Raw genomic sequence first — 14,931 nt, forward strand, 5'->3', positions numbered from 1 at the left:
TATCAATGAAAAATATTTGTGAAGGTGACAGCGAGTAAGATAATGAAGGCATTGATTACACTGGTCCACCCCAAATAAAAGCATGTTTGTTCCTTAGCATAATTCTTAACCTAGTAGACAGTTATTCCAGGTAATATCATGAACTCCTGACAAGTGTCTGCTGTCAGTGGTATGCTCGATGGACATGAAAATAGCTTTTGATTCACTGTGGTGGGTCTATCTATACCTGCTCATTGACGAGATGTTATTTGGACAGCAAATAATAGGTTGGGTATTATTATACACAGACATGACGGCTGGGGCCTGCACAGTCTAGGTATTCTCTAGCCAATGGATGACAGAGACACAAATTTCCACAGTGCCAAATTCTGTTCACCCTAGGTATTGAACTATTTGCCTGTCAAGTCAGGGCCCGCTTGTCCGACTGATACATTCAATTGTCAGGAGTACAGCAAATCATCCAACTGTATGCTGATAATTTTCTTTTGTAAATCCCAGAACCATCTACTCAACCGGCAGCTGAGATAGACGAGATGGATACTATCGGATGTGTCTGAATAGCAAGTTAACTGAGAAAAGTAATGTTTATTCCCATCCCTACTGTATCGGATTTTGATGGATGGAACAGATCCACCCTCATTAAACTGGGGTGGTCAGTCATTCAAGACCTGGGAATTCAGGTCTACCTCTCTGCTTCTGACTTGATAGAATGAAATCTTTTAAATCCATGGGAATGCTTTTGAACTTGGTTAGAATCTAGAATAGATTGCCATTGTCAGTGATAGGAATAAATGCCTTATAGAAAATGGTAATGCTCCCACACTTTCTGTATGTTTCCCTAAATGTACCTTTCATTTTGCGTGAATCATTGTTCAGAGAACAAGGCTCGTTGTTGTCAGACCTGGTTTCAGAGGGAAGGTTGACATAGGTTAGCTCTGGAGATGTTTGCATCTAAGTATCTAGGGAAGCCCTTTGTGTAAACAACAACTAATGCCTTCCCATTTGCATTTCGTGCGCAGATGGATGGTTCTAGACAAACACAAGAGGCACATTATTTGGACAATAAAATATGGCCATATCCCTCCAGGAGACCTTCGTGGGTGATAACAACCCAGCTATTGCAAGACTATATTATTTACAGTGGTGCACATTGCTGCAACAGGTATATTAAGTGAAAAGGAAATGAGGGGACCTATACACCCATGCTACCTTTCCAGAGCCTGTATACATTTTCTGAGGGGGCTGCAAGAGTACACATACTCTATGGCACAGAGCCTTTTTTATTATTGTGGTGGGGGACTTGTACAAGTCTGGAGCATTAGGCACATTTGACAACGTCAGGAAGGATTATGGCATTCCGAATAGAAAATTCCTGTCAATTAGTTTTCTGACCCAAGCTGTCAAACTGCCTTTGAGGTCTGGAGCTGTAGAACTGGAGTATACAGGCTGTTGTCTGCACTGCTGTCACTTGGGTTGGGGCAGAAGAGTGGTTTTAAATCTATATGACCAAATTCTGGAACAGTTCAAACCCAGCTGGAGGATACAGGGTTAGAAGATGTTGAGAGTAAGTCGGATATGATGGAGAAGTTAAACATGACAAATTACATGGCTAATGTCTCTAAGAATAAATGCCTTAAGCTCACTTAACATAACTGTCTTAATCAGACATATCTAACCCTAGCCAAACTGTGCAGGATATTTGATGCCCACTCAGATTGTCTTCTCCATATGACATTGGTACAGCAGATTTCATGCACATGGATGAGACGTCCATTGCGATAGCCATTCTGGACCGCAGTGATGCCACAGATTGTGCAGGCCACTGGTCAGATAATGCTGGGTGTGCCAGAGGTCTGTCTACAGGTGCTTCTCAGAGACTAGCACTCAGTTAGACAAGACTTTGGGTTTGTGTACCCACGCCTTTTATTGGCAAAACTAAAAACGGTTATGCACTTGAAATCGATACGGACCTCTAAAGTAACGCAGTGGAGTTGGGATTTAGAGAGATGGGCACTGGCTAAAAACACCCACACTGGTGTCAGTGACCACTGGACTAGTAGACCGAGACGAAACTCAAGAGCAGGAAGCAGTCCTGGGGAAACTTAGCAAACACTCAGGTGAAAAACACCCCTGAATGAGAAGAGATGAGGCACTGAAAGATACATTGAGTTATGCTTGTTTTGGATCTATATTATGTCTAACCTGAACTTTGGATATTTTCCTAACCAGAAAACATATTCCATTGCCCTAGGCAGATACTTTTGCAATCCGCTTATAGAGAAGGATTGTGTTCATATTTGGAAAAAACATATCCGTTAACACTATCTCAGGCCCTTTGTCCTATTGACAGCTCCACTGACCAAGTTCCACAAGCTTTACTTGACGAGTATTCTAGCTCCCTAAGAAATGCCCATATGTTTGTGGTCTCCCTGGTCAAGAAACAAGACAACAAAAAAAGCAAAATATTCTGCAGTTCACCCTGGACTTAAATAGTATGAGGAGAAACCTCATGAATTTGAAGCGCTCCTGGTTAAAGAGGTAAATTGGACTGGCAAATGGTAAATCAGAAGTGCACAGACTTTCTAAAAACAAAATCTAAATTAATATACTATTCACTTATTTTGTGCTCCCAACCTAGTAGCAGCATTTTTCTCGATGCAGAATGAAATTAAAAGTATTCATACTAATGCAATAATGGACTGAGCTGAGAGATGTAATCAATATGCTGATTACTTGTCTCAGATGGATTGACTGCCTCCTTTGTGCCTTGCACATTCAGAAAATAGCTCCTCCTCTATTATACTTACAGCAAGTAGTCCATCTGCGTGTACCAAATTAAGTGAATGTAAACTTGCAAATGAAAAAAACTAACAAGCTGCCGTATTTTCTTATTGTCATGTTTCAAAGGACAGCACACATTATATTCAACTGTTTAATCTTGTTGACCTCACTTTGTACCGTTCTACTGTCACTTCTCCCTTAGACTCCCTCTCCTTCCCTTGTCTCTTGGGGTTCCTTGACATACTTGTGTAAAACCTTTGGTTTCATATAAAGCAGCTATATAAAAACTTCAATTAAATAAATCTTATAGCAAGGGCGTATAGACCGCCAGGATTCCAAATGATGTGCTTCCAGCTAACCTTCACAAAGAAATACTAGAACTAGATATTACGTATCAGTAATTGAGCACTAATGCCTCACTTCACACTATAAAAGTCCCTAATGCACTAAAATATGTGTCATTCAGTCACATAATAAAAAGAACACTTTAGACTCAGTCTAAGCCAGTTATAGCCCTTCTTCTGGACTACTATTTATTAAATTTATAAAGATTAATGGCATTCTATATCCTTTTCAGCCAGGTTTCGGCCTTGGATGCAGTAGAGATGTAATGGCTGTAGCAGCCTTATATGAACTCAGGGCAGATTTCAGATACAACATTATCACAGCCTTTGTATTAGCAGAGCTATCTGCTATATTTTATACTTCAGACACTTGGCATTACCAAATCGTCTTGGGAGTCCAGGACACAGTGTCTGCTTGTTTCTAAGATATCCAAACTGTGCAATTTCAGAAGGTAATACCATCTTTCTGCGTCTCCAGCACATGGCCATGTAAGTATGGAATACCTCAAGTTTCATTCTGTCCCCTTTATTATGTTATCTGTATATTCTCCCAATGGCATAGGCAATCGAGTCAGTCAGTCAGTCAGTCAGTCAGTCAATCAACTTTATTCGGTTTCAACGTATAAAACCATAAAAGTTATCGATAAATAAAATAACATAAAAAGATAACACAATTCATTACAGTAAAAAGTCATTTGGCTTCACTTTCTTTAAAAAAGGTATGCTGATGATACACAAATAATTCTGAAGATAGCCAATGATATTGATGCCATTGCTGGCAATTTATTTTTCTACATACAACAAGCTGAGAATGGATAAGATGAAACCAGCAAAGCTCAAAGGGGGCACGGTTGAGACACTACTCCCTCTTGTGTCAACATCGTTCTAGTTTTACGCTGTTCAGCCTCAAGATTTTGGGCCAATGTTCTCTGCACAGAACGTGGGATTTTAGCTAGACACCGGATCGGGCCTTACATCCTAGCTCATCACAATGGTCATTGCATTCTTCGATCTTTGAAGGTTGAAAAGGATACTTTATCTATTCACGTTTCCACACACGTTAATGATTATTAATGCCGTAATCGCAGCATGCACTAACTACTGAAATGTGTTCTGTCTTTATCTCCCATCTAGTACGATTATTAAACTCCAGCTAACTCAGAACATGGCACCAAGAATGATCCTGGGTCCCTCTAGAGAGCACCACATCTCTCCTACGTTAAAAATGTAGACGGGCTCACTCTGAAACAACTGTAATTAAGTATATGTAACTTGTTCACAAAACTATGTATAAAAACGACATACTGCCTCGCTCTCACCATCTTCGTTGGTATTGAACTACCAGTGCCCCCATATCAGCTGATCAAGGTCTGTTATAAATGCCTACATTTAAGAAATGTAAGCAAGGAGGTGGAGCTTTCTCAGTGGCTGCAGTTCTTCACTGGAACTAAAAGCCAAGAGTGATCAGACTGAATAGTAAACGTCAGAAGTTTAGAAGTTTAGAAAGGCATTCCTTTAGCACCAAGGTGTGTTTGGGTGTATGAGCACTTTGTAACTTCTAAATAAAAAACACAAGATGAGCAATGAGTCCGACAAGCATTGGCTGGATGTTGCAGCCATAACAGGAATAGAACAGCATTTAACAAATGGGTTGTTAAAGTGTACATGGTGAAATATAGTTCAAAAATGGTACCGACATTAGGAGGTGTAGAATTGGTTCATTTATCACTTACTATTAGTCAATCAAGCCCTTGCCTAGATGTGCGCAGCCACAATGAATGAAGGAATGACTAGTTTGTGAAAGCGGATGAATCACCCCCAAAGGGGTATCCCCAAGCTGGACAGCAACAACCCAGACGAACAGTTACAGAACAGTTCGGTTTTCAAAAGTTTCCTAAAGGTAGGATTGTTGCATTTACGGAGGCCAGGAGGCAGATGATACAAATATAGGTGGGCTAGATGGGAAAAGGGTTTGCCCCCAGAATGGGACTTCTAAAGGGATTTGTCCCTGACCGTAGGGATCTGGTTGGCCGATAATGGAGACATTTATTTGTTAGGTAGCTGGGTCCTTTACCGTTCAGCGCTTTATGTACAATTCAGCATATCTTGAAGGTAATTCTCTGTCTAATGGGTAGCCAGTGAAGCTGTCGCAAAAGAGGCAAGGCTCTGGATGGCATATTCTGTACCAGGCGGGCTGCAGTGTTCTGAACCACTTGCAATTTATTTCCCCATACCTCATAAGCTGAAAAACGGTGGTACTTGAAAGGGGTGCCACAAATTCACACGGACGCAAAACATGTTGGACTCGCACCCATGATGATTTAATCAACTAAGGATACAAACCACCAGTGTTTAGCTGCTGATACAATGGCCACATGGTACTGCATTCAGACCCGCTTGTCAGTACATAGCTGGGAAAAGATGTACCATACACTTGTCCTTGGTTTATGTGATTATATGCATATTCTGTATTTGTCCTTATGAAAGTAACTGACATTTAATAGTTTGTTAAGAACTGAATGATTCCCTTTCATAAAGAAAAGAATAGTGTAAGACCTACAAGAAAGTGATGCCAGATTAACCCAAATGTCAGCAAGTCATGTCCAGATTAACTCTTTGCAAGTCATCAGCAGTCATTTAATTCCATGACAGTCACAGAGACTGTTTTGCGATCAGTCCCACATTGTGGAGGATTAACCACTCGACAATTGTTTCCTAAGAAAGTAGGTGCCGCCTTAAAAAAAAATTCTCAAATTAAACGCACTCGCATAAGGGTCTGATTTGTAAATAACTGGTTTCCTGAAAAATGGTTGAGACCTAACAATTGGAAGTGTACCACTTTAAGTGTAACGGTATGAAAAATAACTATAGGAAAACATTTTTCATCGCGTTAGAAATGTGTGCAACATGCATTATTTCACTTCCAAATGAATCAGAGCAGTACAAGTCACCCAACAAATGGTAAGGACCAACTATAACAAGCCGATTTACTGTCTTGCTTGACAAAAGTCAGGACTGCACGAACAACTGTACAGAGGCACTAGAAGGAACTGTTTCACTGAAGGTATTTGAATATTTTAAGCGTAGCAACACAAGTTAAACCTTTCAATGCTGTGCCTTTTGAACTAAGGAAAAGCCACCCCTGAATGATGAACTTGGAAATATACACAAGCCTCAACAGTTTTTAGATCATTGACGTTCTGTGAATCAGCTCAAGGAAGAATCTGTGGGAGAACAAATGTTTCTGACACTGAGATCGAAGACAGTTAACAGGTCATTACTTACTTCATAGCGATTCAAAATATATATCCCAAAATAATACAACAACATGGTGTTTACTTGTCATTCAGAAAGCTGACTAACGTATACACAAAATAAGTTTGAGAGTAACAGGTTTTTTTGTTTATCGAATATTCGTCAATGACCCCATTATCCAATATATTTGCTGTTTTCTTTAATAAACGAGTTTTTAAAGGCAGAACACTGACAATTTTCAGCCTTTGCACGATACATTTAATAGGTTGCTGTGAAAAAGAAAAAAATAGGGCACTAAAGTAATATTCCTTTTTTGGGTGTAGCTACAGAAGTTGTTAGGGTGTCCTGTGGTCAGTTCTGGAATTAAAAAACAATAGCAAATACAGAGGGTGAGTAGTTTAGGGGAAGGCAATGTTAACTGGCTTTCATATGCTTTTCTTAGTTTGTCATTGCTTTAATTGCCAATCCATTAAGCTCATAACAATTCGTGAATAGTTACATTGTCCGATTTACCTTATTATTAGGTTTTGGTGAAGAGGCATGAACGACATAGGCATTCGTTCATTACACATTGAAACAAACCGGGTCTTTCTGGGGCCTGCAGCATCTCAATATGTTCAATGTGTTTGTTAAACAAACGCAGCACACCAAGACAAACAAACAATAGTAAGTTTCCTCAAAGAAGAGACTATAAAAAAATATGTTCTCTCCTTTAAAATATAAATGTCAGAGTTAGTTACAAAATATACAGCAGTGGCAACCTGTAAAAACGATTTTCAAAATTAAATGGATGAGCCGAGACAAAACAAAACTTAAGTACAACATACACAAAGATTGCACCGAGCTAGTGGGTGCACAGAGAATTGAATATGTATAACTGTTGTTGTCAAACATTGTACACATTCAAAAACAAAGTTAGATTAACAATGTAGTGCGGCCGAGGTTGCCTTTGAAATATTTATCAAAATACTCACTGGCATGGTATTTAGTAAAAGTGTAAAGCTTCAGCTAACGGTGATATAAATAGACAAGAACAGCCTGTCACAGAGACAGGGAAAAGGCGGGTTGGGGGGGGGGGGGGGGGGGGGGGAGGGGGTAAATGTCACTTGGGGAAGCTTGTAGCCTTCGGAGGTTTGGAGTGGGATACAGCTGGTGCCTGGGAAGAAACACTTCTTTCCCTGGTGAGCAGGCGGGTTGACCCTTAGAAAAGGGCAGTTGTACAGCTGTGCATCGGGGGAGTGGGCAATGGACAGAGGGTTGCAGAAAGGGCATACTGAAGGTGTAAAGCTGCTTCTGAGAGGCAAAACTTTCATTCAGCAAAAAGATTGTAACATAGCACATCCAAGAGGAGAGGCACAGCAAATTCCTGAAAGTGTGGGGCTGCGCTGCCCACGTCGGGGTAGGGGCTGGTAGTGTACAGTGGAGCTGCACCGGTGCTTCTGCTGGAAAGTATCCAATGTTTGGGTGAAAAGAAGGTGGCACAATAAAACTCTGGTTAACGTGAGCAGACTGTTAACGTGAAAACACACTGCATATAGGCGGGAGTGAAGGGAGATCAAACCTGAGCGCTTGGACTTGGCCCTGAGCTCCAAAACCTTCCAGCTGAGATCTGCCATGCGAGCCATGTCCTGCTACCCCCTGGTGCTGTCCTGAGACTGAAGGCCACATTTAAAATGGGCAGTGATGAAGGACTACATACACTGTTCATTCGGCGCTATGCCAACATGGCGGCCATCTTGAAATGGATCTGATATTTTTATTTCTCATTCAAAAGAGCGTGAATCTAAACTGTGTTTCAATTCATTAAAGAACAAAATCCGGGCTTTGATGGAAAGACACAATAGCAGATATGAAACTGTATATCTTTTATGAAAATATAATATGATTAGTAATGATTTGCTATAAATGTGCTTCTAAAAAATTTAAGCCATACATTTCTTTACTTCAAAACGTCATATATATGAAAACATATAGGGTTCAATAAGGTTTTACCATGCATGCTTGCACTCTAACCTCACAACGGACCAAATTTTAGCCGACTATGTTTTACTTTGCTAAATGCACGAGCTTGTGAAACAGCTATGGAGACAAACAAGAGGCAGATCCGTGAAACGTTTACTTATGCTATGTGCACGTTACTCAAGCAGCCGTTTAGAATAAGTATTAAAAGCAGGCGCCAATAATCAATAAAAGGCTTGAATTCAATTGCAAAAGTTGTAAATAATACTAGCGTGTATCTAACATTTAAAAACAAATATATTGTTTCCTATATGAAATCACTTATGTACGTTTTCCTCTCAAATTAAATATTACACATTGATGACAAAATGCGAAATCGCGAGCGCGGACAGGGGAAAATTGCACCTCGGAAATGGCTGCTCCGTAAGGAGAAACTTGCTTCCCCGAATAATAAGTCCTTTCTCTATGTTTGATGCACGAATGTCCACAAGGAAACACTAGCAGAGTTGCCGTAAACTAAAACTCGATGGTGTCGCAAACGTTCCACCCGGAAGTGGTGCTAGTAATGACAGGATCGAGGTCTGTGCTGTCACTGCCAGGCTCCCCTGGCGTCTCATGAGTTCCCGTAGTCCGGATTGTGACGCCTTGTCAGCCTCTCGCAGTGCACCGCTTCCGCATAGTGTGTGTAAAGATGCCGTGCTTGTCCATCATGCACCTCCTGCTGCTGGTGTTGGGAGCCTTACCTGCACACCTTTCGCTGCTACCTGTCACGCAGGAACTCTTCGGGACCGAAACCCACGGGACGGTGATGGCTTTCGGGGATTTTAATTCAGACAAACAGATTGACATGTTCATCGTGCGTGAAAGTGAGAGCCTTTCTTATTTCAGTGCTGCATAAGTGTTTGCACAATGCATGCGTGGGGTGTCGTCTTGCTTACGCCCCTAAAATACCCAACTATCCTCTTTATCACTGTTTGTGTTTCCTGTCACTGTGTTCCCTACCGTTGTATGCTCTAATACCGTCCCGTCAATGTGTTGCCCACTGTATGCGCCTTTACTGTCTACTCCTGGGATGTCGTGTGTTGCTCCTGGAGGGCTGTACCTTTGCTGCACACTGCGTTAATGTCATATGGGGGCACCAGAAGCTCAACCAACAACAAGGCATTATGGGACTTATAGTTTGCTTTTAACATTACGAATATGGTTTCACCAATTCCAACATGCAAAGTGCTGTTGGTTAAAAAGGCAGCACTGAATGAAATGTCACGAGTTACACCGATCCAAGTAGCAGCTATACTATCAGGAAAACCGCAAACTTAATGTGTTGTTTATAATTGTATGTACATTTACTCTTTATGAATGTCTTGAAAATATGGCGTGAATTTGTTGCTGGAGGAAAGTTGCTTATTTATGCGTTGTTATATATTCTATGGAGATTTCCAGTAGACGTAAGAGTTCTTTGCATAAGAAGTAGCATGTTACATTTGATTGAGATGTTGCACGTGCATTACATATAAAGTGGCAAGTTCCGTAAGAGTACGAAGTTGCATAAACTGTTTATGCCTTAAGAGAAAAAGGTTAAGCAACATAAACCTGCATAGGCATTCTAATTGTAATCAGTAGTCCTCCTGTAGTTTAATGAAAAGAATATGTCTGCATGTGTTTACCTGAGATGAGAGAAAGTGGCGTGCAGTTGATCCAGCGGCGTACCAACAACACATACTCTACTACCACATACTCGCCTGGGCCCATAAACACACAATTGAGTGAACCGCTGGAGTCAAAGTTTATATGTGTGATCACAATATCATGATTAGTTATTAATTATTCCTAACTAACCTCTCACTGATTAAAAAGTTCTTTCCTCTGGTCGATGGAACATTAGTTAACTAATTGATAGTGATGATGAACATAACTCTAACCTTTTTTATACTTTTAAGTAAATAACCACAGACTCAGGAAAGTTTTAAGTCTTTACCTAAATTAAACGCATGTGAACCACTTAAAAATTCAGTACAGACACCATCACTCGTAGGAGAGAAAATTCAATTATTCAATCATCAAACACATACTTCGAACTCTTGAAATGACTTTTCTCAGAATGGGAGAGGACAGAGAGAAAAGAAAATCTGCAAATGCACAGTTATATTTACCAAGAAAGGTGTGAAGACCAACCCCCTGGCCAAAGGGCTGGTAAGGGTCCCCCGGGATAGTTCAGGAGACAAAGACTTCAGGACAGGATAGTTGACCTCTTCTAGAACCGACGCTTGTGCTGCACCCCTCTCTGACACTATCCTCCTCCTCAAGATTCTTCCGCAATCTTTTTATCCAACCCAATTAATTAGGATAGAAAGTTCTGCTTCAGGCTCTGCATTCGATTCTTCATCAGCATCTCACAGCATCTCTCCTAGCATCAGTATCACCAGTTATACCGACAGCATCCCAAGCTCTGCAGCATTCAGCAAATCTTCCTCTGACAAACTAACTAAAACTATCTCAATTATACCTATTGTTCTTCATGTACCACCCACTAAAGTTTCAATATCGTAAAAGTACGAAATCTAATTGGTCAGGCAAGGGGGATGATCATCACACCATGCTTACATATCACTTTATTCAGTTAGCCCATTGTTCACAGACACATCCCCTTAATTTTTTTATTCATAACTTTCATTTCCCATCCGCTTTTCACATTTGATCTGCAACATTTGTTAAAAATCTAACATGTAGATCCATTCATTTGAACATTTCACCGCCTGTTCTCAAGCTTGGACACTCTGCGACCTTGCCCCTCTTCTAACCTCAGTGTCATCCTTCCGGGTCCACTCTCAATAGTCAAGTGCAGCTGTCACATGGTTCAGCTTACTTCAGTTATACATGAGAGGCCCAAATGCACACTAGTGACAAAGTCAGAAAGAAAAATGTTACTTTAAAAAATAAATTGTTTCACTGCATACCACCCATCTCTACTCTATTCCCCATTGCTTATTAATATTTTCCCCGCATTAGCATTAGTGAAATAGCTAGTTTTCACTTCAGCTAAGCATTTGCCATACACTCAAGTCTTTAGGACTCCATTTTAGTGCCTTCTGCTCATGCGCAAGAATTTCCCTCCAAGCGTTATTTCGTCACACTACATAGATGCAGTTGACGCGTGCACAGTAAAGATTTCCCTGTTAAAGTGGTTTTTAATAATTTGTTTGAGTTGAAAACACATATGCAAGCTTCACTAACCCATGTGTTGCTCATTAGTTTACACAAAACATATTTAATAACATGTTAGTGAGTTAAAGAAGCAGATCATTGACAAGCAAGACTATTTTCTATGAGCCATTGCTCCATCACAGTAATTAACTCAAGTTAACTTAATCCGGCAGCAAACATACAACAGGTTGGAGACGTGGAATAGTATGTCTTGCAACATAGAGCAGAAAGAAGATCGGAGAGAAAGGGAGATCAAAGTCAATATCCAGTCCCTACAAGATATTAAACTTGTTTATCATAAGCAGTCCAAGAACAAGTCTGAAGAGCATGGATAAGGAGAAGAGGGCCTAATTATATTATCTTTAGAAGACTAGGGCTTTCAGTTCAGTCTTAAATATAGGCAATTAAGTAGTGGTTCGTAGGCAAAGAGTAACGGCCTCTGGTAGCTCTACCGGGAAAGGTTTGTGCCATATGTATTCCTTCTTTAAAAACTGGGGTTCACGGAGCAGTGTGTCAGCATTACGTGAAGATCTAGTTCCACCAGATGTCTTCAGCTTCAATGCCAGTTATCATTCCATGAAGGTGTGTAAGGTCTTATTAGTGATAAAGGCCATTTTGCAGAAAGCTCAAGCAAGATGCTCGTAGGGAAGTACCCATCTCAGCAATCTCCTCTGTCTTGACTCGAATGGCCATTGCTATAGTTTCATCACTGTAATCCTTCTGCAACCAATCAATATTTTCTTCTGCTTTGTGTTTGATTCTTATGGTACATGTAGGGTGACTATAGTTCGAAAACCAAAAACCAGGAATTTCCAACAACATAGAAATAGGGCTATGATTTTGCGTTGACCGAGGGGTATAGAACAGCTTATTTGACAGTGCTCACCAATTAGGGTCGTCAGCTGCTTGTTTTTATTTATTTGTTACTGTAATGGTCTGCCCCTTGCCTTCACTCTGCTAGTTCTGGAATCCAGATGTTCTGCTTTTAGCTGCTTACAGCTGTGCCTAATGAGCCCACTCAACCCACGTGACAGGGTGTCTTCACTTTGCTATTTTGGCTATCGGTGAGCTGTGAAAGAGATCCCTGTTGGTGGCTCGGAAGGAGGACCTGTAGCACAGGAAGGGTCTTGCATGATGCAGCTTCAAGTCCAGGCTGTCTTTGGGGATGCTGATAGAGAATGTAAAAGACCTGTGGCTAAACCTCCATGATTTTGTGATTGAAAACTATGCTGGAGTGACATGCTGAATACATGTTCTTGTATTTCTTCTCTTAAGTCTCCTTCAAGGTGCATGGATATTATCAGATTAGGACACAGTCACAGGGAAAACGTGATTTGCCCAAGATCAAACAATTTGGTAAACTTAGAGATCCAATATTGAAGTGCAGTACGGATTGTTCAAAGTGATATTATTTTACCACCATGTTACTTCTTGGGGAATAGACCATAAAACCATGAGGAGAGGCGCCGTTTGCCCTATCCTCTCGGGAAATGTCACTGTATTGCGGGCTTATATTTTTATAATTGTGTTTATTTCCAGCAAATCTAGGTAAAGTGGGAAAGCCAGAATTGTATGTTAAGTCTAGGGTGGTGTCTGCCCATCTCAATTCATTCTCCACCTTGTCTAGGGTCCTGTCAAGGTGTTCTTTCATTTTGTTGGTTTTATTTTTTCAAACCTTCTTCCCACCCAAAGATTTTTCATATAATGTGAGAATTTTTATTTAGGCCATGGGGCAGTAGATGGTCACTGGGTAGTGTTAGTGGTGGATACTGTTGTTTACCATTGGTGCGTCAGGTATTAAGACAATTTCATTCAATTTATAATGAGCAGGCAAGGCTTACTTCATGAGGTGGTGAAAGGGATAGTAACTCAAATACAGTATGACACTGTATGACACTTCAGTCATACTCTAAAAGCTCAATATTCATCCGAGTGACATCGTTTTAAAAGGATCTAATTTATAGCAAGTGGTTATGGAAGTAGCCCCCCAAAATGCCCTCTGCAACTCCTAATCCCCGCGCTCCCCAGCAACCATTTTCTGATGTTTCTGAGCATGCAAATTGTCTCTGCATGCGCAAAGTGTTTCAGCACATGCAAAGACTCTACATACTCGCAAATTGCCTTGCATAGTTGACAGATTTCATGACCTATGTGTCCAGTGCCACTAGAGAATGGCTACACATTCAAACACCTTACCCTGTAACAACCAATCAGTGTTTTGGTTCCCATGCAAGCAATGCTGATGTGGATATATTTTCAATGATTATATGGATAGTTTATTTCCTGCATCCTCTACATGTATCAAAACATTGCTCAAAATAATTTAACCAAGGAGTCTCTCCTTTCAATCTTCTTTCCGTCTTTCATTGACTCTACCTATCATTGCTTTTGGTGTGGCTGTTTTTTCCAAGGTCATTTCCTATTTACATCTTTGTTTCAATTTCTCTCGTTCTTCCTCACTAATGCTTTATTGCATTCTTCTTTCTCTAACCTGTTTTTCTTTGTCTTTCAGTCCTCTATTGTTTCTCTAGCTTTCACTGTTTTCCGTCCATTCTCCCCTACCTTTTCACCTGCGTTCTTATTCCAACTCTTTTAAACTAATTCATTGCTCTGGAATTTTATATCAATATGGATACATTTTTTCTTACTCTTTGTGTTACCTGTTCCCTCCTTTCTTTAACATTACTGTCTCACTCTAATGCTCTTTTCATCCTTTTTACTCTGTCCTGTCTATTTGTGTAATATTTCATAATTTATTTTCAATGTATTACCCTTGTGTCTCATCCTTTTTTCCACCTTTCTTATACAAGCTGTCTTCCTCTATTCTCTGTCTCTTCCCCTTTCTAGGTCGATCATTCAAGACCTGTTGTAACTTCTATTTGTTAGTTTGTGTCCTTTAAAATCCTTACTTGCTAGTGGTCAGTCCTGCCTCTTTGACCCTCCTTTTTAGGTCGAGTAATTTATTACTCGAAACTATTGTGTTGAACCCAACTCTTAAAACTAAGGTCTTAGGGAGTCGGATTACGCACAGTGCTTGTGCCCGTGCACGCGCTTTTCTCCCGAGCCTCGGCATCACACTTCAAAGGAATTCCTTCCACTCCTTATCTCCTCAGGCACTTAGCGTCTACGTGTGTCTCCCAGGCTCCTCACAGTGCCATATGTCCTCAGGACATCACACTTCTAACGTGAACGACCGTCTGCTCCTTGGAATGCTGGCATGGTTGCCCAGTGCTGCCTGATCTTCTTCAAAGGCAGCTTGTAACCCGAGCTGCCCTCTGCCTGTGCATTCTGAACTCTTTCTTGGATTTCACACACAGTCCATAGCGCTTCCTTCTACCTTTCACCAGGCACACACACACACCACCAGCCATCAGTTCACGCTTTCACC

At 40.7% G+C, this 14,931-nt stretch overlaps 2 protein-coding genes across 8 annotated transcripts in view; one reads left to right on the forward strand and one right to left on the reverse strand.

The window, feature by feature from the left end:
- Nucleotides 1–8,069, reverse strand: part of PHKB (phosphorylase kinase regulatory subunit beta) — a 1,358,073-nt gene extending 1,350,004 nt beyond the window's left edge. For 2 of the 7 annotated variants that reach the window (XM_086945118.1, XM_086945120.1), the window contains exon 1: nucleotides 7,942–8,041. Coding sequence is in view for 1 of the 7 variants with exons in the window: in XM_086945121.1 (XP_086801247.1) it covers nucleotides 7,942–8,005 (64 nt within the window). In the remaining 6 variants the exon portion in view is untranslated. Of the gene's footprint in view, nucleotides 1–7,941 lie in introns of all 7 variants that reach the window. The other 5 variants (XM_086945121.1, XM_086945123.1, XM_086945119.1 and 2 more) reach the window with 4 other exon arrangements.
- Nucleotides 8,070–8,847: 778 nt separating this feature from the next.
- Nucleotides 8,848–14,931, forward strand: part of ITFG1 (integrin alpha FG-GAP repeat containing 1) — a 1,017,137-nt gene continuing 1,011,053 nt past the window's right edge. Inside the window, exon 1 of the mRNA XM_086945125.1 lies at nucleotides 8,848–9,205. Coding sequence (XP_086801251.1) covers nucleotides 9,031–9,205 — 175 coding nt within the window. The 5' untranslated portion in view covers nucleotides 8,848–9,030. The remainder of the gene's footprint in view (nucleotides 9,206–14,931) is intronic.

This window comes from Lissotriton vulgaris, chromosome 12 (genome assembly GCF_964263255.1).
Source record: "Lissotriton vulgaris chromosome 12, aLisVul1.2, whole genome shotgun sequence".
Lineage (NCBI taxonomy): Eukaryota > Metazoa > Chordata > Amphibia > Caudata > Salamandridae > Lissotriton > Lissotriton vulgaris.